Here is a 24,117-nt window from a genome sequence, read left to right on the forward strand (position 1 = left end):
TTAACAGCCAACACTATTTTTGCCCCAAGATGGCACCACGAGTCACGTGACCGATTTTTTTTGACTCATCATGCCGCCACTCTCTAATAAAGGCACTCTAACCTAATCTAGCCCTGAAAACTGATGTAATCTGTGGTAAAAGTAGCACAGTAGAACAATGTGAACAATCAGGAAACTTTTAAACATTTAAAAATAAATTTGTGATGGCGGGACACATCATGATACACAAAATATGAATAATCAAAGGTCATTTGTATAGATGGAGGTAATATGTTAATATTTTTAATATTTTGTGATTCAGATGGCAACAGATACATTTTAGCTTTTAGCTTTGTGGAAAAGTGTGAGAATAGCCGTGTGAGTGCCACATAGTATGGTCATGTAGGACTTGTACACATTTGGGGTAGCTTGTAATAATAGTAGGAAACATGAATTTTGGCTGCTATTTTAATAAATCTGATCTGATTTCCTCACATTTGTTATTGGCACTTAATCTGGGGCCAAATATTGGGAATGGAGCCCAGCTTTTGAAGGTCATCACATGAAACCTTATTCATACTTTGGAAAACCTTAGATGGTCCAGGATAGTGAACCAGGAATTCTGTCATTGTGCCATTTTTGTTTTTTGTTTTTTTTTTGTTTTTTGTATGTTTTTTGTTTGTTTTTTTAAGTGTGGCAGGATTTTCAAGATGTCTGAAAATTGTTTTTCCACGAAGAGCATTGGCATACTTTGGTAATCCCTTACATTTTACTGGAGTCCATGATATTGTCTTCACTGGGAGGTTTTCTGTAAGTAACAAGGTTGTGCAAAAGTTCTACTTTGGGCATGGGATATGGTTGTTTCTGCACACATCACATGATACAAGTCTGCCACGTTACATCGCCACACTGCACATTAGATCACATTTGTAAGCAAGTGTGTCTTCCATGCACCAGTTTGTCATGGTTACATACCATAGCTTTCCTGGATGCACAAGTAGATCAGTGGTAAATGGGTTAAATTGCCTCCCAAAAGACTTGAGTTCAATTTCGGCTGAAGCTGTCTGTTTGTGTCCTAGTCAAGATACATCATCTACAGTGTCCCAGAACACATAGCTGTAAATGGGAACAAGCCTTGGCATCCCATCTAGGGGCAGCCATAGACTCTCAACTACTTCACAGTACGATATCCACGGATAATCATCAACCAGATGGGCTTTAAAGTCTATATTGGATTTCTTGATTTCTACTACCTTCTGGGATGCATAACAGGGCTTAAAGCGTGCCACCATCGGCACTACGGTGGCTTAATGGTGAGCATTGTTGCCTCACAGGAAGAAGGTCCTGGGATCACTTCCAGCCTGGTCCTTTCTGTGTGGATTTTGTATGTTCTCCCCGTGTCTGCATGGGTTTCGTCTGGGCACTCTCCCAGTTTTCTCCCACAATCAAAAACATGCTTATTTAAGGTTTGGTCCTGACCAAGGCAGCATCTCTACATCTGGAATTGGTCTCCAGGCGCCGGATTGTGGCTGCCCACTGCCCCTAGTGGTTGGATTGTGTCTAACTGTAATTAGGATGGGTTAAATGCAGAGGACAAATTTCATTGTATGTATGTACAATGACAACAATGGCCCTTCTTAAAAGCTTGTGCACGTATATTTTCACTCACATACAGTTTCAATCAAAGTTTTGGACACGCTTTCCCATTTAGACTGTATAGTGTTCAATGTATGTACAGACAGGTGACAAATTGAAAGGCAAATCTGAATAAATGAGTAGAGGAACACAACAAATGCAGATGGTTTCACACAGGGGCACTGCATGGTACAACTATACAATTAACATCCAGTCATAATCTGTGACATGTACAAAAATAAAACCACCAGACCTAAACCCAATTGTACCAGACCTTTGGGAGAGTTTGGACTGACATGTTGGATGCCACACTCCATCACCATCATTAAAATACCAGATCTGGTATTTTAATGACGGTGATGGAGTGTGGATGGAGTGTGACATATCTTTTGGAAGAATGGTGTTCCATTCTGCCAGAAGAGCTGCAGAGGCATGTAGAATCAATGCCATTTGTTGGTGTTCCCTCTAATTTTTCAACCGACCTAATATTTCCCACATTGTGACAGGTGCCACTGCAACGAGACTATCAATGTTATTCACTTCACCTATCAGTGGTCACAATGATGGCTGATCTGTGTATATTCTCACTCTCACATCCATATAGTCTTACTCTATTCTTATTCTCACATCCACTTTTTCAGTTGCAAATACAAATATTTTCACTCTCTCATAAACATACATACTGTATATTCTCACTCCTGCATTCTGATGGCTAAATAATTGGACCTGAGTATCTCCAAAACTGCAGTTCTTTTGGGGTGCTCCCAGTCTGTAGTGATGGGTACCTACCAAAAGTGGTCCATGGAAGTAAAACTGTTGACACAGTGTAGTAGCTTGCTTTATGTTGTGTTTATGATCCTTCCCACTCACTCCCCCCAGGACACAACTCCACAATCACCAGCATGGGAGGCAGATACTCTGACTAGTTGGCCAAAACCTGGGCTCTGGCTTGAGTAGCCAGAGTATCCTTTGGCTGTCAGGTTAGTGAGGCCTGTTGACTACCATGTGTACAGCGACTCATGCTGGCCTCCGTCACACCAACAACAGGGTCATGGGCAGCCAAGGCTCATTGTTGTGTGTGGAGACTGAAGGTTGGCCCATATGTTCTGATCCAATAGAAGGATCTACTGCTAGTGTCTTGGTGCCAGATACCACAGCACACCTTCAGAGATCTAGGGGAGTCGATGCCTTGATGGATCAGAGCTGCTTTTTAGTGTCAAAAGTGGGCCCTCAACAATAATAAGCAGGACGTCCTAATGTTATGGCGCACATCTTTCATTAAAAAATGTCCTTAACCAGTGGAATGTCCGCATAAAGTCCTCATGCCGGCCTCTTCTGAATCTTCTCTGTTCTCTCACGACGTCCTGGGTCAACAGAGCCTTAAATTAGGATGTTTTCAGGTCGAAACAGGCCGACGACGGCGCCTGGAAGCGCTGCACGACGTCCTGCTCCGTGGGAAGTCCTTACAGCGACAGAAACACCCCATAATCTCTCATCAACCGTTAAACTTTTCACCGAAAACCAGCTTAATTTCTCGAATAGTGTCCAGCCAAGAATTCAGCCAAGAGGGCGGGACCACATCTCACTCAAAGCCTGCCCACAGGGAAATGACATCACCGACACGCGTGAAAAAACTCACGCATGCGCACGAGGGTTCAAGCATGATTGGTGTAATCGCACGTCATTCAAATCCATATAGTTAAAAAAAATAAATAAAAGGGTCGCTTTATTATCTAATAGACCTCGTATATATATATATATATATATATATATATATATATATATATATGTGTGTGTGTGTGTGTGTGTGTGTGTGTGTGTTTATTTATTTTATTTATTCAATGTTTTACCAGGTAAGTCAATTGAGAACACTTTCTTATTTACAATGACAACCTGGTGTGTGTGTGTGCGTTTGTGTTAGAGAATAAATGTATTCACAGTGCTTCACTTTTTCCATATTTTGTTATGTTACAGCCTTATTCCAAAATTGAATAAATTCATTTTTCCCTCAAACTTCTCCTCACAACACCCCATAATGGAAACATGAAAAATGTTTGTTGTTTTTTAATTTTTGTTAAACTATTTACAAAAAATTATTTGCAAAGGAAATCACGTGTACATAAGTATTCACACACTTTGCTCAATACTTTGTTGATGCACCTTTGGCAGCAATTACAGCCTCAAGTCTTCTTGAATATGATGCTACAAGCTTGGTGCACCTATCTTTGGGTAGTTTTGCCCATTCCTCTTTGCAGCATCTCTTAAGCTCCATCAGGTTGGATGGGGAGCGTCGGTGCACAGCCATTTTCAGATCTCTCCAGAGATGTTCAATCGGATTCAGGTCTGGGCTCTGGCTGGGCCACTCAAGGACATTCACAGAGTTGTCCCAAAGCCACTCCTTTGATATTTTGGCTGTGTGCTTAAGGTTATTGTCCTGCTGAAAGATGAACCGTCACGCCAGTCTGAGGTCAAGAGCGCTCTGGAGCAGGTTTTCATCCAGGATGTCTCTGTGCATTGCTACATTCATCTTTCCCTCAATCCTGATGAGTCTCCTAGTCCCTGCCGCTGAAAAACATCTCCACAGCATGATGCTACCACCATCATGCTTCACTATAGGGTTGGTGCCTGGTTTCCTCCAAACATGACACCTGACATTCATACCAAAGAGTTCAGTCTTTGTCTCATCAGATCAGAGAATTTTGTTTCTCATGGTCTGAGAGTCCTTCCAGTGTCTTTTGACAAACTCCAGGTGGGCTGCCATGTGCCTTTTACTAAGGAGTGGCTTCCATCTGGCCACTCTAGCATACAGGCCTGATTGGTGGATTGCTGCAGAGATGGTTGTCCTTCTGGAAGGTTCTCCTCTCCCAAGGTTCTCTCATCAGGTTCTTGGTCACCTCCCTGACCAAGGTCTTTCTCCCCCGATCACTCAGTTTAGACAGGCGGCCAGCTCTAGGAAGAGTCCTGGTGGATCAGAACTTCTTCCATTCACAGATGATGGAGGCCACTGTGCTCATTGGGACCTTCAAAGCAGAAGAAATGTTTCTGTACCCTTCCCCAGATTTGTGCCTCGAATCAATCCTGCCTCGGAGGTCTACAGACTTCATATTTGGTTTGTGCTCTGACATGCACTGTCAGAACTGTGGGACCTTATATGTAGACAGGTGTGTTCCTTTCCAGATCATGTTCAATCAACTAAATTTACTCCAGGTGGACTCCAATTAAGCTGTAGAAACATCTCAAGGATGATCAGTGGAAACAGGATGCACCTGAGTTCAGTTTTGTACTTCATGGCAAAGGCTATGAATATTTATGTACATGTCATTTCTTTGTTTTTTATTATTATGATGATTATTTTTAATAAATTTGCAAAAATCTAAAAAAAAAATTTCACCTTGTCATTATGGGATATTATGTGTAGAATTTTGAGGCAAAAATGAATTTCATCAACATAAAAATGTGTAACAAGTGAACGCCCTGAATATGTGAGAATATGTATGTGTGAGTGAGAATATAATGTGAGCATGATGATATATGTTTGTAAGTCAGAATCTGGGTATGTGAGAGTGAGAATATATGTGGATGTGACACAAATGACAATATTTCTGAGTGAGAATATGTGTACTGGAAAATGTAAATGAGGCAGAGAATAGAATGTGTATGTGAGAATCAAAAAAATGAGAAGGCTTCTACAGCCCTCTATTGGCCGGCGGGGATGGGAGGGGACTGTACAGACTATAAAACTGGAAGAGGACTAGTCTATGAAGGCACGTCTGGAGTTGGTTTCAAGCACCACACCCACCTCTTGAACCCATTGCTGCCAACCACCAATATGAGGTCCCAAAGTGGTGCAACACATCACCATTCTAAAAAACCCAAACAAACTCATCAGAGGGACACCAAAACTCCTGCCATGGCTACATTATCCATTACCCCAACAAGCAAGATTGCACATAGTAGACCCAGATCACCAAAACACTAAAAAGATCTTAAATAAGAAACTTGGTGGGCAGTGGGACAACCTATCTGCCACAGGTGACCAAATCAAGAACACCATCTCTTTTTCTCTATTTTCTGCCCTTCCTCCTGCTTTTATTGTCTTTGTGTTCTTCACAGCCAGGTACACGTCCAAACATTCACGCTTACGCAGACAACAGCAGCTGAGTGCTTCTTGTTTGAACAGGTTCTTTCATGTGCAAGCTGACGGAGAATAGAGTCCAAACAGAGCCGCAGGTGTTGTGCTGCTTGACCTGGTGGCGCATAGTACCACAGTTCTATTAGCTCCTATTCAGCATTCAGTCCAGGTGTGTGGGCTGCTGTTTGCTCACTCTTTGTCACTGCATGAGTTTCTATGTGGTCGGGGTAAAGATGTGTCACAGGCGTTTGTGCGAGCATCGATGGGTGGGTGGTGCTGTAGAGGCGATGGTGATATTTGGAGAATGGGATAAAGCTTCTTATTGCAGGCTAAGCCAGAGGTTTTACTGAGGGTCTGGCTGGTCCCAGTGCAGCTCAGTGGGTGGCAGAGGGCTTCCTTGTGTGTGTTTGTCTGTGTAAGAGGACGTTTGTGTGTTCAGTGAATGAAGAAGTGAGACAACCTGTGTTTGTCAGCAGATGTTGGTCAGTTTGCCAGTTCCTCAGAATGCCAGGATGTCTCCAGTGAACAGAGACCTGACAAATCTATGAAATCACAACATTTGCTGTCTGCCTGACAGGAAGTCTCAGTCAGCAAAGTTTGTTTTTCTGGGCAGCACTGTGTGTGTGTTTCTCTGTGTGCATACTTGAGAATGTGTTGCCCCTTTTATTATCTTGAGCTGTGGCCTGTGCAGATAAACCACTGCCTAATGAAATAAGATTAAGTATACAGATGCCGAACAAAGGGTCTCAAAACATGTGCAGTACATGAGAATGTACTTTTTATATTTTTTATGTTACATTTTATATTTTAACACTATATTTGTAAAAATAGATATATGTGTGCAGCATTTGAGTCCAAGACTAGTTTACCTATGTGCAGTGGTGGGTACAGATAACCCAAAAATTAACTTCGATAACAGATAATAAGATAACTGAAAAGTTATCTTTGATAAAGATAAACCGATAAACCACCCAAAAATGTATCGGAAGTTACAGATAATCGATAACCGATAAATTCTGGTGTTGTCTATAGGACATATGCAGTTACTAAAGAGCTGAAATTGATTTTTAACACTCTCGCTTTTGAAAGCATCGAAAGCGGTAAAAGATCTAAAGAATAAGCAAGAACATTTGACCATGCTGCCCCCTGCAGGAAGCAGCACCCACAAAATAAACTCTTTACTAATCATAATCATTTTTCCTTTAACATTCTACTCCTGCTGGAAGCTCTTGTTTACAACCACTCTCCCACCACAGAGGTGGGTGATTCTTAGACTACGGGCACTTATTATGTCCTTTGATCATATTGTATGAAAAACAGAAAAAAGGGGAAATTTCACACTTTTATAGTTATCTTTACAATGAAAGTATGTAAAGAAATTTGTTCTAGTAGTCTATGATGACTTTTTCACCTTTTTTTCAGCATCATTATATGCAAATATTGCCATTTTGTGCTTGTCCCACACCCAGACTTTTGATCTTCAATGGTAAAAAAAACGTTTTTTCTAATGTTTTAAAATATCTCTGAATAAAATATCAGTAAAATAATCAAAACATAATTGGGGTATTCAGTGTCATACAACTGTTGGGATTTTTTTTAAACAAAATGTAGTTGTCCCACACTATTGCCGTAATTTCCACCACAACACTGTAATGTCCCTTTAAACAGTTTGTATGAAAGATTGTTTGGGTAGTTTCTATGGAGATAAACAGTGACATCAGAGCACATGTATATAGCACCAAATCACAACAAACAGTTGCCCCAAGGCGCTTTATATTGTAAGGCAATGGTGTGGTGGAAATTATATTTACAAGGCCAATAATGCCCGTAGTTAAAGAATTACCCAGGTACACAGAGAGCAGCCACAAGGCCAGCTCCCTAGCAGTTTCAACACTCCGGTCAGGCGGAGGTCTTGAAAAATAAAGTCATACTAACTTATGTTTTTTTGAAAATACTGATAGAATAACTCCATTAATGCCAATTCTGTCATTTGTACAAAGTTAAAATATAACATATATCTTTTAATGTTGAATAAGGCACTAATTCTGAGGTTTTGTAACAAACACAGACCGCAAAGCATTCTGGGTAAAAGTGCTAAACAGTGATTGGTTCAGTAATCCATTATGTAAACCAACACATTAATGTGACATGTGTCGTGTGTTGGTTTAAAGATAAATGTGCTTTTGTAAAATATTCCATTTTTATTTGTAAAAACAGGCATTTTTACGGAGCCCTGGAAGTGTCATCGCAATTGCATGTTTTAAAACTTTTATGATGTTGTAAAATGTGCACTCAATATTAGTAAGTAAGTAAGTAAATTTATTTATATAGTGCCTTTCACAGACATAAGGCCATGTACACACGTTGTCGGGTATTTGTAAAACCGAATATCTTACCCTTTCAGTTTGGGGAAAAAACTTCATCCACACTACGTCGTTTAAAAAAAAAATCCATCCACATCGAACTGTATAAATGTGTTGTTATTAGTCTGCCAAACCTTTGGGTGGCGGTACTTATTAAAATTCTATCCAATCAGGAGCCTTATTCTCTTGTCGTCACTTCCACAAAAACTAAAAACATGGCGCCAACCTTGTTCGTGTGGACCAATAAGGAGTCGGAATTACTTCTAACCGTAGTTTTAGAATACAAAGTTAACATATATGCACACAAAAAGCACCTGGACAATGGACAATACCAACACTTTGAGAGCAGCCATGTACCCAGACGTTTAATACTGCCATGAACACTCCTGGCCAGTAGATGGCAGTAGCGGCCTTGAAAAAAATGTCAAACAAAATTCCAGATAATCCGTGTCTGCTACATTTAAGATGCGTGGAATTTAACAAATGCAAATACACTAACGTCTATAAACCCAGAGAATATATTCACGAGAGTTTTAGGCACTAGAGTTTAATGCTGTTATCTGTGGACCATGAACAGAGTGTCTGAAATGCATTTGTCCTGTCGTGAACGTCTGAGATTACCTTATGCTACCCATAATGCATTGCTGCATGGCACAGCATGTGCTCACAAAACCTTAAAAATTAGCACATTACTTTAAAACGAAAACATATATCTGATATTTTCACTTTATAAACTTCAGACATGACAATAATTTTAAATAACTTGTCTAAAATGAGTGGTTAAAATTTGAACCATAAGTTAAACATGTATGCCTCTGGATGACTTGGTGACATTGTGATTATATTAGTATGGTGTTAAAGGAAATGACTTTTTTTTGGGGTCACCAGTACTCCTTTGCTTATAGACGATAGAGTGGTTTCTGATTGCAGAGGGTAGAACAACATGTCTATTAGAAAACTTTTAATAGATAGGTCTTAACAGTTTTAAGAATGTTTTTCACTGTTCAGCTTAGTTTAGTACATTATCGGTCTAAAAGTTATCGGACGGTAATTCATCAGAAGATAATTAGTCCGATGATGGTTTTTAAATTTATCTAAAAAGATAGTCCGATAATGAAAACATTATCTTCGATAATTATCTGTTATCGGATTATTGGAAGTGTGCCCACCACTGCCTATGTGGACAATAAAGTATGTTGTGTCGCAATGTATCGCATTGTATCGTATCGTATTCTATCTTATCGTATTAGATCACTGCTATATGTGCACAGCATTTGAGTCAAAGACAAATTTCCCTATATGGACAATAAAATGTGTCATAATGTACTGTATTGTATCGTATTGCCTCATATTATATCATATCGTATCATATTGTATCATTTCGCATCGCGTCATATCATATAATATCACAATGCATAGTATCGTATCGTATTGTATTGTATTGTATCATATTCTATCTTATCGTATTAGATCACCAATATATGTGCACAGCATTTGAGTCAAAGACTAATTTCCCTATGTGGACAATAAAGTGTGTCATAATGTATCGTATCATATTTTATCGTATTATATCATATCGTATCATATTGTATCGTTACACATTGCGTTGTATCGTATCATATATTATCACATCGCATCGTATCATATCTATATCTATGTAGAATTTAAGTCCAAGACAAATTTCCCTATATAGACAATAAAATATCATATATTGTATCATATCGTATCCTATATGTATTCTATAAATGATGGAAAATTCGGATAAAAAATTTAAAAGAAGCATTTTACCAAAGGTGACAGAAATGTTTAAACATTTGTATGATCATGTTGTATGGTGTAACCAAATATTATTGGAATACTGATTTTACTTTTTACAGATTATTTCTACAAGTTTAATTTGGAGAATATTCTTTTTGAGAACAGCTTTGTTCCATACAACAAGCACTGAAATATTGATTTAAAAATATCAATAGTATGATATATTTGTGAGTCAAGTGCCAAGTGACAAATTATTTTATTTAACAATGTGAGAAATGCTATTTTGTTAAGGGTGAGAATGGCATTCGAATAAATGTATTGGTATATTTTATTCCTCAAGAAGAATAAATTGCAAACCATTTATTCTGTACTTTTCCATTCAGACTGTTATCGACTTAAACTAACAGAGCTTTAGGTTACCTCATATGCAGTCGTATTAGGAAATTTTAGTCTGATTAGGCTGAGATAAAAACTTTCTCATAAGAAGTAACTTAAATGTCAACATTGGACGTCAATTGCAATGTACATTCTTGCAGAACAGGGAAATGAAATTAAAAAAAATTCAGTTAAATAAAACAACATCTCTTCCTAACTAAAAATATATTTTTTAACAAATGTGTATTTTAAAACAAATACACTACACTAACTACCAAGACCAAGTACAAATAAGCAACGTGTGTACTAATGCACAAATTGACCATATGCTAACTTTAGCCATTCATTCACTTGTGTTTTATTATGTTTCAACACCAGAAGAGGCAAATGTGAAACAAAAGTGGAACATTTCCAAACATTTTTTTCAAAACAGTTAGCAACATAATGAGGTCCCATTTAATGCAGCACATGATGTGCTCCTTTTGATATGGACTCATGAATAATGTTCCAAAATATGGACATTACAAATGTTTAAAAAATGTGGCAGAACAGTGTTTTGAGTTTGATATCACTAATTTGCAGTGCAAATGAAATGGTATCATTCTTCGCCTAGCAAAGACAGGAGAAAACATGTTGACCACATCGTAGGCAGCATGTTTTCCCCCGTTTTTGCTAGCTAAGCTTGTCAGCTGAAGCTGACAAGATGGTGGGCACGAGTGGGCAGATTCCACCAATGATCCCATCATGTGCCCAGTGTTTGTCAGTTGGCAGACAATCTACATTTAATTTGAACAGCAGCTGTTTGTAATTCTCCATGAGCCATCCAGCAGGTGGCTGATATGTCAATGGGATAATACATAGGCAAAGCAAAACAAAGTTGCTTATTTGATTGATCTGGTGGATTAAAATTAACCACAATCTATTCATGTCCCCCTTATTGTGTTCCTTTAATGTGGTGAGTTACAAGGTGATGGCATTTGTTGTTTTTGAGTTATTGCCAAGCCCCATTCACCGGTTGTCCAAAAATACAGCCACCCAGAAGAGGAAAATCTTGCAGTTCCTTGAATGGCCACTTGGTGCTGACCCCAAGAGCCAGCAGATTCTTATAGAAGCCCATGTTAAAATGTCTAACTTTGGAGAAGAAATAAAGAAAAAAACTGTTTTGGTGCTATGGCTTGTTACTCGCTCCATGACAACTGTATGGTGGTGATTTATATATATATATATATATATATATATATGAGGTCTGTTAGAAAAGTATCGGACCTTTGTATTTTTTTCCAAAACCTGATGGATTTGAATTGCGTGTGCTTGCATGAACAAACCTTGAACCTTCGTGCGCATGCGTGAACTTTTTCACACCTGTCGATTGCATCATTTCCTGGTAAGCAGCCTTTGTGTGAGGTGTGTGTCGTGCGCTCGGCATTTTTTCATTCCAAGGAAAAAGACGGAACGACTGGAGTAGCACTGCATCAAATTTTGCCAGAAACTGGGAGACAGCCAGGTGGAAACCATTCAGATGATTCAGACGGCTTTCGGTGATGATCCTGTGGGCATCACACAGATTAAGGAGCAGTACAACCGGTTTTAAAAAGGTCCGCACAACAGTGGAGCCACGCTCCGGTCGGCCATCAACATGCTGAAATGACCAGATCATTCCAAAGTGAACGCGGTGGTGATGCGGGACCATCGTGTGACTATCCAAGAAATTGCGGAAGAGGTGGACATCAACATTTTTTCGGCACATTCCACTGTGACAGAAGATTTGGCCATGAAAAGAGTGGCGGTGAAATTCATGCTGGTGCTGATGGCGCAGCAAAAGCACCTTCGTGTTGAAGTCTCACAGGACATGTTGTGACATGCCCACCTCTTCCACAATTTCTCAGATAGTCACACGACTGAAAAGTCACTGAAAGCCGTCTGAATCATCTGAATGGTTTCTGTCGCCCAGTTTCTGGCAAAATTTGATGCGGCGCTGCTCCAGTTGTTCCGTCTTTTTCCTTGGTATGAAAATCCGCTGAGCGCACGACACACTCCTCACACAAAGGGTGCTTACCAGAAGATGATGCAATCGACAGGCGTGAAAACGTTCACGCATGCGCACGAAGGTTCAAGGTTTGCTCATGCAAGCGCACGTGATTCAAATCCATCAGGTTTTTGAAAAAAATAAAAATGTGCCAGTTCGTGAACACTTTTATAGATTAGTAGCAGAACTTTAAAATGTGATCTCAGTGGAACAGGAAGCCAGTGAAGGGATGCCGAAGTGGCTGTAAATGTGGTCGAACGTTCTGCTTCGTGTCAAAAGTCTGGCTGCAGCATTTTGAACCAATTGGAGAGCCCTAATGTTGGACTGTGGTGAACCAGAAAATAGAACATTGAAGTAGTCCAATCTAGAAGAGTTACACCCATGGATCAGGGTCTCAGCATCAGCCATAGACAGGATGGGACAAATCTTTGCTATATTTCACAGGTGGAAGAAAGCAATCCTCGTAATATTTCTAATGTGAAGGTCAAAGGACAATGTAGGATCAAAAATTACACCAAGGTTCCTCACTTTGTCAGTGTGATGTATGACACACAAGCCTAGGCTAAGCTTTAACTGGTCAAATTGATGCCAATGTCTCACTGGACCAAGAACCATCATTTCAGTCTTATCAGAGTTTAAAAATAGGAAGTTTCTGGACATCCAACTTCTCACTGGTGCAAGGCAATCTTCTAAGGATTTTATGTGAAGTTTCTGGACATCCAACTTCTCACTGGTGCAAGGCAATCTTCTAAGGATTTTATGTGAACAAGATTACCAGCAGTTATCGGCATGTATAACTGAGTATCATCAGCATAGCAGTGAAAGGTAATCCCAAGGGGATGCTATATAAAAGGAGAAAAGCAGGTCGCCTAAGACGGACCCCTGTGGAACCCCAAATTTCATGTCACTAAGGTTAGAGGTAGTGTTACTGTACAAAACACAGTGAGAACGACTGGTCAAGTATGACGTCAACCATGCAAGGGCACTCCCAGGAATCCCAAAATGATTTTCCAGCCTATCAAGTACAATATGATGATCCATGGTATCAAATGCAGCACTGAGATCTAACAGCACCAGAACCGTAGTGGTGTCCACATCCATTGTAAGCAGAAGATTGTTCACCACTTTAGTGAGAGCCGTCTCTTTGGAATATTTTCTAAAAGCAGACTGCAGTGGCTCAAAGTGATTATTCTCAGTAAGATAGTCTAAGAGCTGCCGTGACACCACTTTTTCTACAAATTTAGAGCAAAATGATAGATTTGATATTGGTCGATAGTTTTTCAATACACTAGGGTCAAGATTAGGTTTCTTAAGTAATGGTTTAATCACTGCAGATTTGAAACATTTAGGAACAGATCCAGAAGTTAAAGAAAGATTAGTAATTTCCAGCACAGCTGGCCCAAGCGTGGGCCACAGGTCCTTAAACAGTTTTGTTGGTATAGGATCAAATAAACAGGTTGTGCTTTTTGTTGACGTTACGTGTTTTGTCAGCATGCCAAGTGAGATACTATCAAATTCTGTAAATCTAGGTAATACCTCAGTAATGGCGCCCACCTCAATAGCAGGGTGTAGTGGCTGGGTTAAGGCATGCTGGGAGATGTTTAACCTAATGTCTTCAATTTCCTTCTCAAAGTAATCCAGGAATTCTTGTGCTGTAAAAGGAGAGTGAACTACAGGTGGTTCGAGGTGTTGAACAAGAACTTTGAGTTATGCTTGTTTTTGTTGATCAAATGAGAGTAATAGGTCCACTTTGTAGCCAGTAATGCATGCTTATAGTCTAAGATAGCAACATGCCACACAAGGTGGAATACTTCTCATTTTGAACAACGCCGTTTCGTTTCTAGACCTCTAGCCTTATGCTTGAGGTCACGCAGGTAATCATTGAACCAAGGTGACTGTGTTTTGGGGGAGCGTGGTTTTAAGACAGGTTGCGCAATCATGTTGAGTGTAGTTTTGAGCACTGAGTTTAAACTATCCACAAGTCTGTCTTCTGATTGGGTATTTTCCAAATGTGAAGCTAAGACATCAGACAGTCTAGCTTCAAATTCAGTCTTAGTTAAGGAGTTGATGCATCGCTGTAGTGATATATAAGGTTGTTGTTCGACTAAACACGGCAGCGAAACTATAAACTTAATAAGTGAGTGATCAGAGACCACTAATGTAAGAGGCATGATGTCAATATTTGTGACAGCAATACCATGTGCGAGAACGAAATCCAGGGTATTTCCACTAATGTGCGTCAAGTCCCGAATGCATTGCCCAAATCCAATGCATCCACAATTTCCATAAATGATTTGCAGAGGGGATCAGAAGGCTTCTTTATATGAACATTAAAGTCACCAATAATCAGAATGTTCTCTGCACGAGTTGACAAGTTAGAGATGAATGCACCAAATTCATCTAAGAATATATATATATATCCATCCATCCATCCATTTTCTTCCGCTTTATCCGGAGTCGGGTCGCGGGGGCAGCAGCTCAAGCAAAGCCGCCCAGACCTCCCGATCCACACACACCTCCCCCAGCTCCTCCGGAGGAACCCCAAGGCGTTCCCAAGCCAGCCGAGAGATACAGTCCCTCCAGCGTGTCCTGGGTCTTCCCCGGGGCCTCCTCCCAATGGGACATGCCCGGAACACCTCTCCAGTGAGGCATCCAGGGGTCATCTGGAAGAGATGCCCGAGCCACCTCAACTGACTCCTTTTGATGTGGAGGAGCAGCGGCTCGACTCCGAGCTCCTCCCAAGTGACTGAGCTCCTCACCCTATCTCTAAGGGAGTGCCCAGCCACCCTGTGGAGGAAACTCATCTCGGCCGCTTGTACTCGCGATCTCGTTCTTTTGGTCATGAGCCAAATCTCATGACCATAGGTGAGGATCGGGGAGAGGCGGAGAGCTTGGGTCACATTGCTTATTGCTCCCCAGCTCAGTCGCCATGTGTTGGCGTTTACTCCAGTGAACGAGAGGGTCGCGTCCCTACACTTTCGGGTCGGGGACAGGTCTCTCACCGTTGTCTCAGCCTACGGGCCGAGTGGCAGTGCAGAGTACCCGACCTTCTTGGAGTCCCTGGTAGGGGTACTAGATAGCGCTCCGACTGGGGACTCCATTGTTCTCCTGGAGGATTTCAACGCCCACGTGGGGGCGACAGTGAGACCTGGAGGGAGGTGATCGGGAAGCACAGCCTCCCCGATCTGAACCCGAGTGGTGTTCAGTTGTTGGACTTCTGTGCTAGACACAGTTTGTCCATCACAAACACCATGTTCGAGCACAAGGGTGTCCATAAGTGCACGTGGCACCAGGTCACCCTGAGCCGGAGGTCGATGGTCGACTTTGTAGTTGTATCATCTGACCTTCGGCCACGTGTCTCTGACAGTCAAGTGAAGAGAAGGGCAGAGCTGTCGACCGATCACCACCTGGTGGTGAGTTGGATCCGCTGGGAGTGGAGGAAGCCGGTCAGATCAGGCAGGCCCAAACATATCGTGAGGGTCTGCTGGGAACAACTGGCGGAACCCTCTGTCAGAGAGGTCTTCAACTCCCACCTCCGAGAGAGCTTCTCCCAGATCCCGGGGGAGGTTGGAGATATAGAGTCCGAGTGGACCATGTTCTCCACCTCCATTGTTGATGCAGCCGCTCATAGCTGTGGTCACAAGGTCTCTGGTGCCTGTCGCGGCGGCAATCCCAGAACCCGGTGGTGGACGCCGGAAGTAAGGGATGCTGTCAAGCTGAAGAAGGAGTCCTACTTATCTTTGTTGGTAGGTGGGACCCCGGAGGCAGCTGACAGGTACTGGCAGGCAAAGCGTGCCGCAGCCCGTGCGGTCACAGAGGCAAAAACTCGGGTCTGGGAGGAGTTCGGGGAGGCCATGGAGGAGGACTATCGGTTGGCCTCGAAGAGATTCTGGCAAACCATCCAGCACCTCAGGAGGCAGAAGCAGCTCTCCACCAGCACTGTTTATGGTTCAGGTGGGGAGCTGTTGACCCTGACTGGGGATGTTGTCGGGCGGTGGAAGGAGTACTTCGAGGATCTCCTCAATCCCATTGTCACGTCTTCCGAAGAGGAAGCAGAGACTGGGGACTCAGAGGTGGACTCATCCATTACCCAGGCCGAAGTCACCGAGATTGTTAGAAAGCTCCTCGGTGGCAAGGCTCCTGGGGTGGATGAAATCCGTCCTGAGTACCTTAAGTCTCTGGATGTTGTGGGACTGTCTTGGCTGACACGCCTCTGCAACATCGCGTGGCGATCGGGGACAGTGTCTCTGGATTGGCAGACCGGGGTGGTGGTCCCTCTGTTTAAGAAGGGGGACCGGAGGGTGTGTTCCAACTATAGGGGGATCACACTCCTCAGCCTCCCTGGTAAGGTCTATTCCAGAGTACTGGAGAGGAGAATTCGACCGATGGTCGAACCTCGGATTCAGGAGGAGTAGTGTGGTTTTTGTTCTGGTCACGGCACACTGGACCAGCTCTACATGCTCCATCGGGTGCTCGAGGGTTCATGGGAATTCGCCCAACCAGTCCACATGTGTTTTGTGGATCTGGAGAAGGCGTTCGACTGTGTCCCTCGGGGCACCCTGTGGGGGGTGCTCCGGGAGTACGGGGTCCGGGGTCCTTTGCTAAGGGCTATCCGGTCCCTGTGCGACTGTAGCAGGAGCTTGGTTCGCATTGCCAGTAGTAAGTCAAACCTGTTTCCAGTGCACGTTGGCCTCCGCCAGGGCTGCCCTTTGTCACTGGTTCTGTTCATTATTTTTATGGACAGAATTTGTAGGCACAGCCAGGGTGTGGAGGCAGTCTGGTTTGGGAACCACAGAATCTACTGCTGTTTGCGGATGATGTGGTTCTGTTGGCTTCGTCAAATCAGGACCTTCAGCGTGCACTGGGGCAGTTTGCAGCTGAGTGTGAAGCGTCCGGGATGAAAATCAGCACCTCCAAATCCGAGGCCATGGTTCTCGACCGGAAAAAGGTGCTTTGCCCTCTTCAGGTCGGTGGAGTGTCCTTGCCTCAAGTGGAGGAGTTTAAGTATCTATCTATATATATATGAGGTCTATTAGAAAAGTATCCGACCTTATTATTTTTTTCAAAAACCATATGGATTTGATTCATATGTTTTTACGTCAGCCAAGCTTGAACCTTCGTGCGCATGTGTGAGTTTTTCCACGCCTGTCGGTTGCGTCATTCGCCTGTGAGCACGCCTTGTGGGAGGAGTGGTCCAGCCCCCTTGTCGGATTTTCATTGTCAGGAAATGGCAGAATGATTTGGGCTTTTTTCCATCAGAATTTTTTCAGAAACTGTTAGAGACAAGCAGCTGGAAACCATTCGAAAAATTTATCTGGCTTTCGGTGAAAATTTTACGGGCTTCACAGAGAATAAGGAGTGTTACTACAGCTTTAAGGACGGCCCACAATGGCGCACGGCGTGGCACGCTTTGAGCCGCCATCGAGAGGCAGAAAACACCACTTCATTTCTAAACGGATCGCTGTGTGGAGCTGGGACCATCGTGAGCAATTTCTCTGGTTATCACAAGAGCTGGACATCAGCCATTTTCTGGCACATTTCACTTTTAACAAGAGATTTTGTCATGGAAAGCCACGCGGAGGCTTCACGTGTCAGGACCGATTCGCTGATCGAGCGAGACAAAGGAACACCTCAGTTTCGGAGTGCCAGGGGACAAGTTGGGACATGCCCAGCTCTCCACAATTTCTCTTACACTCACTGGGCTGGTAAGCATTGAAAGCCGAGATAGGCATGTCCCAACTTGTCCCCTGGCACTCACGACGTTCCCGGCTCCACACAGCGATCCGTTTATAAATGATGTAGTGTTTTCTGCCTTTTGATGGCGGCTCGGAGCGCGCCGCGCTGTGCGCCATTGTGGGCCATCCTTAAAGCTGTAGTAACACTCCTTATTCTCTGTGAAGCCCGTAAAATTTTCACCGAAAGCCAGATAAATTTTTCGAAATGGTTTCCACCTGCTTGTCTCTAACAGTTTCTGAAAAAATTCTGATGGAAAAAAAGCCCAAATCATTCCGCCATTTCCTGACAATGAAAATCCCACGAGGGGGCTGGACCACTCCTCCCACAAGGCGTGCTCACAGGCGAATGATGCAACTGACAGGTGTGGAAAAACTCACGCATGCGCACGAAGGTTCAAGCTTGGCTGACGTAAAAACATATGAATCAAATCCATATGGTTTTTGAAAAAAATAATAAGGTCGGATACTTTTCTAATAGACCTTGTATATATGTGTGTATATATATATATGTGTGTGTATATATATATATATATATATATATATATATATATATATATATATATATATATATATATATATATATATATACACTTAACAAAAATATAAATGCAACACTTTTGGTTTTGCTCCTATTTTGTATGAGATGAACTCAGAGATCTAAAACTTTTTCCACATACACAATATCACCATTTCCCTCAAATATTGTTCACAAACCAGTCTAAATCTGTGATAGTGAGCACTTCTCCTTTGCTGAGATAATCTATCCCACCTCACAGGTGTGCCATATCAAGATGCTGATTAGACACCATGATTAGTGCACAGGTGTGCCTTAGACTGTCCACAATAAAAGGCCACTCTGAAAGGTGCAGTTTTGTTTTATTGGGGGGGATACCAGTCAGTATCTGGTGTGACCACCATTTGCCTCATGCAGTGCAACACATCTCCTTCGCATAGAGTTGATCAGGTTGTCAGTTGTGGTCTGTGGAATGTTGGTCCACTCCTCTTCAATGACTGTGCGAAGTTGCTGGATATTGGCAGGAACTGGTACACGCTGTTGTATACGCCAGTCCAGAGCATCCCAAACATGCTCAATGGGTGACATGTCCGGTGAGTATGCCGGCCATGCAAGAACTGGGACATTTTCAGCTTCCAAGAATTGTGTACAGATCCCTGCAACGTGGGGCCGTGCATTATCCTGCTGCAACATGAGGTGATGTTCTTGGATGTATGGCACAACAATGGGCCTCAGGATCTCGTCACGGTATCTCTGTCCATTCAAAATGCCATCAATAAAATGCACCTGTGTTCTTCGTCCATAACAGACGCCTGCCCATACCATAACCCCACCGCCACCATGGGCCACTCCATCCACAACATTGACATCAGAAAACCGCTCACCCACACAACGCCACACACGCTGTCTGCCATCTGCCCTGAACAGTGTGAACCGGGATTCATCTGTGAAGAGAACACCTCTCCAACGTGCCAAACGCCAGCGAATGTGAGCATTTGCCCACTCAAGTCGGTTACGACGACGAACTGGAGTCAGGTCGAGACCCTGATGAGGACGACGAGCATGCAGATGAGCTTCCCTGAGACGGTTTCTGACAGTTTGTGCAGAAATTCTTTGGTTATGCAAACCGATTGTTTCAGCAGCTGTCCGAGTGGCTGGTCTCAGACGATCTTGGAGGTGAACATACTGGATGTGGAGGTCCTGGGCTGGTGTGGTTACACGTGGTCTGCGGTTGTGAGGCTGGTTGGATGTACTGCCAACTTCTCTGAAACGCCTTTGGAGACGGCTTATGGTAGAGACATGAACATTCAATACACGAGCAACAGCTCTGGTTGACATTCCTGCTGTCAGCATGCCAACTGCACGCTCCCTCAAATCGTGCGACATCTGTGGCATTGTGCTGTGTGATAAAACTGCACCTTTCAGAGTGGCCTTTTATTGTGGGCAGTCTAAGGCACACCTGTGCACTAATCATGGTGTCTAATCAGCATCTTGATATGGCACACCTGTGAGGTGGGATGGATTATCTCAGCAAAGGAGAAGTGCTCACTATCACAGATTTAGACTGGTTTGTGAACAATATTTGAGGGAAATGGTGATATTGTGTATGTGGAAAAAGGTTTAGATCTTTGAGTTCATCTCATACAAAATGGGAGCAAAACCAAAAGTGTTGCATTTATATTTTTGTTGAGTGTATATATATATGTATATATATATATATATATATATATATATATATACATACATACATATATATATACTCGTGTATATATATATATATATATATATATATATATATATATATATATATATACTCGTATATATATGTATATATATATATATTTAGTGGCGTTTTATATATTTGGTCATATATAATTAGAGGTGTGGCTGGTTTGAGTGACAGGTTTCAGGTAGCATGTGCAGCTGAGCAGTTTGTAGAGCTCAAGCTATACTAGGTATAACTGCTAGTTGTTGTAGAGGACCGTGCCTGTCCTTTCTGAGCATTTTATTGCAAATATCAGTAATAATATGGATTTTTGTGTGGTTAATTGCCTACTTGATCATCTAAGAAGTCTGTGCACCAGTATTTCTGTCTAGTTAAATTTCTGTTATTTAATTTTGTATGTTCATGGCATTAGCACTTTTAGCAGCTGTCGATAGCTTGAAAAAGTTAGCTCCAGTTAATCCACAATTATTGATGAAAGGTCACACAGTAATTTTTAATTCCCACACCTAAGCCACCTGTTGTGAAAATCACACCCCGTCTCCAAAGATACAATTTAATAGAACACCTGAACCAAGCTAAGCCTGTTAGAAGATTTGTGCAAGTGAATCATATATATATATATATATATATATATATATATATATATATATATATATATATATATATATATATATATACACACATATGAATCTGCAGTTATATTTCAGAATTTATCATATCCATATGATGTGCGAAAGAAGGAGTGAGTGGTGCTCAGTTTCTCATGTAAAATGAAGTTTGAGAAAACACTTTCTGCTCATGTTTGTTCCAGCCTTGTGCTCTAACATGGTCTCATCTTTGATGTCTTTTTATTTTTTTTCACAGCTGACCCTTCTGCCAAACATGACCTTGGCCAGTCAGTGGACACTCAAGCTGCCGTCCAGCGAACCAGTTCACCACATCATGACCTTTGACCCGAATGACAGGAACTTTCTTTATCTTATGACCTCCCACCATGTAAGAACACACCACCAAGGAAACCTCACACTCAAGATGTTGATTCTTACCACGAGTGTTGTCTGTTCTGCTTATGTAGTCATGAAGATGAATCATAACAGCAACAATTAAAGCCTCATTTATTGTTAAAAGAATTTTCCACATTTTGTAGCTGAACTGGCACATATTTGTGGCAAAGACAGCACATGCACAATCTCCGTGGTATCACCCCGGCAGAAAACATGCACCTGCGGTAACATTAAAGTGGCTCATATTAGGCTAAATTAGTGTTGAACACTCGTGCTTTTTCTAAGTCAATATGGTTGTGGTTAATGTTAAATAGCCACAACGTCCCACAATCCTATTTTTGTCCATGCAAAAACTCCTGTGCTGTCAGCAAAACTAAGACCTGAAACAGCTTTTTTTTTTTTTTTTTAGGCTTCTGCGACGTTGTTCACTTGTGGGACAGGATTCCCAAAAGTACATAAAAGCTGAGAGGGCTCACTCCCACAAATGTCTTAAACCAAAGAGGTTTTTTTCCAGAAATGATCATAAGAGGCTTGTTGAGATGATTAGACATTAATGTGGACATCCTAAAGCTTTGAGGAAATTTCAGAGGCTCCAGAATCTGGAGATCACCAAAAACTGCAGGATTCATCTTTTATTTTGGTTCATTCAACCACATTTTAGGTCTTTGACAAAACCACTGATGATGTGAAGTGGCGTCTTATGCACACACACACACACACACACACACACACACACACACACACACACACACACACACACACACACACACACACACACACACACACACACACACACACACAGTTTAATTTACTACAACAGGAGTGTATCCTCTGTAGGATTCATATCTGAAAACATATTCTTGTTCCTCTACAGGATTGCAGTTAAAAACAAGCACTCAGAGAATTTGTGTATGTGCTGCATATATTGCAGACACAGCAGCAGATGTAGAAAATTATTATTGACTCCATGAAATCACAGTCAAAAGAAATGAGAGAAATTACTAAATACTCAGTTCTAAACAGAAACTGTACATATCATGATCATATAGACAAGGATTATTGGTTGCTAGAAACCATAATCGGCTTCACCGGCAGTGACCAGGAGGCTGAGTAAAGGAGTGTAGTGGACAGGTTTGTGGAGTGGTGTGGATTCAACCACCTGCAGCTCAACATACAGTATCTAAGATGAAGGAGCTGGTGGTTGACATCAGAAGATGGAAGACCCATCCGAACCCAGTTACCATCATTGGAACTGAGGTCGACATTGTGGACCACTACAAGTACCTGGGTGTCCACATAGACAACAAATTGGAATGGACTGTAAACACAGATGCTGTCTATAAGAAAGGTCAGAGTCGACTGTACTTCCTCAGGAGGCTCAGATCTTTCAATGTCTGCAGAAACATGTTGCAGATGTTTCATCACTCGGTGGTCTTCAGCATCATCTTTTGCACTGTAGCGTGCTGGGGGAGCAGGCTGAAGTTAGCTGACATGAACAAACTCAACAAGCTCATCAGGAGAGCTGGCTCTGTCCTGGGGGTTGAGCTAAAATCTGTGGTGGAGGTGTCAGAGAGGAGGATGTTGAGGAAACTGCTTAGCATCTGGGAAAGCACCTCCCACTCCCTGCATGCCACAATGACTCTCTGTCAGAGCACATTCAGCCACAGACTGAAACCACCGAGGTCCACCACAGAATGCCACAGGAGGTCTTTCCTACCTATGGCAATCAGAATGTATAACCTTCTGCAGGATGAAGACATAATGAACAGAGGTATATAGTTAATCAGAGTTATGTGCAATATTGTTGAATATCTTGTGCGTATGTCTTTAAAAAAAGCATTGTTCACTGTTTACTGTCACTGTTTCAGTACTCTGGCAAAATAATTTTCTTCAGCATAAATAAAGTTGATCTTATTCTTTATTAATAATGTAACATGACGACATCATCATGGCAACACGTGACGTTAAAATATGTCATTCTATCTTCTGATTTATATGCACTCTGGATCATCCTTTTAGCTCTGCTAGGATCAAGGTTACTGAGGAAATGTTGGTTTTGGATTGTATATTGTCATATGACAGCAAACAATGACATCATGATGACTGTGGCAATTTGTTTTCTGAATCACATGCACTTGAAACCATTCCTTTAGTTCTTTTTGTTTCACAATTATTTTGAAAAATGTGATTAAAAAAATCATTTAATGTCACATACCATCATTTGGAGACAACACCACATACAGATCAGCAGGGAGGCTTGTGTTTGTGATTCATACGCACTTGAAATTGTTTTCATTTTCTAGCTGTCTTTGTTTTGAAGTTATTGTGAAAAATATGACTTTTCATGGTGTTCAGTCACCTTGATTGAAATTGACCTTTGACCTTCATATTAATGTGCACTATGAATGAAATTGACTAAATGGTTCCAAGGAAATATGGATACACACGCAGAGAGATAAAATGATTGCAAGGGTCTCTCAAAACCTGGGCGGTCTCAAGTAAAATCCTGGGCCCATATGCATGAAGCAGCATAAGGCTAAAAATAGCTCCTAGTGACGTTATTCTGAGACAAATCTTAGAATTTCTCAAATTCTTAGACATTTCTTAGAATTTTCCCTTGGTAAGATGAAACTTGTCCGCAAAGCACCCTAGACCTTAAGAGGGCTCCTAAGGTGCCAAACTGGTAAAAGTAGTGAGGAAGACTTTTAAGAAGCCTAAGTGTGTCTTAAGCAGAAAAGTTGGTGGAAAAAACACAGAGGAAGCAGAGAAAAAGTGCAGTGAAAAAAAAAAATCACGTCAGAAATGAGTCCAGCTTTTCATTCTTTGTTCCTGCCAACAGCCTCTAGACAGCACAGTGGATTTGTTGTGTG

At 41.9% G+C, this 24,117-nt stretch overlaps 1 protein-coding gene across 1 annotated transcript in view; it reads left to right on the forward strand.

The window, feature by feature from the left end:
* Nucleotides 1-24,117, forward strand: part of plxnd1 (plexin D1) — a 218,689-nt gene that overhangs the window by 18,531 nt on the left and 176,041 nt on the right. The window contains exon 3 of the mRNA XM_034172730.1: nt 21,108-21,239. Within this exon, the coding sequence (XP_034028621.1) occupies nt 21,108-21,239 (132 nt within the window). The remainder of the gene's footprint in view (nt 1-21,107; nt 21,240-24,117) is intronic.

Source organism: Thalassophryne amazonica, chromosome 6 (genome assembly GCF_902500255.1).
Source record: "Thalassophryne amazonica chromosome 6, fThaAma1.1, whole genome shotgun sequence".
NCBI lineage: Eukaryota > Metazoa > Chordata > Actinopteri > Batrachoidiformes > Batrachoididae > Thalassophryne > Thalassophryne amazonica.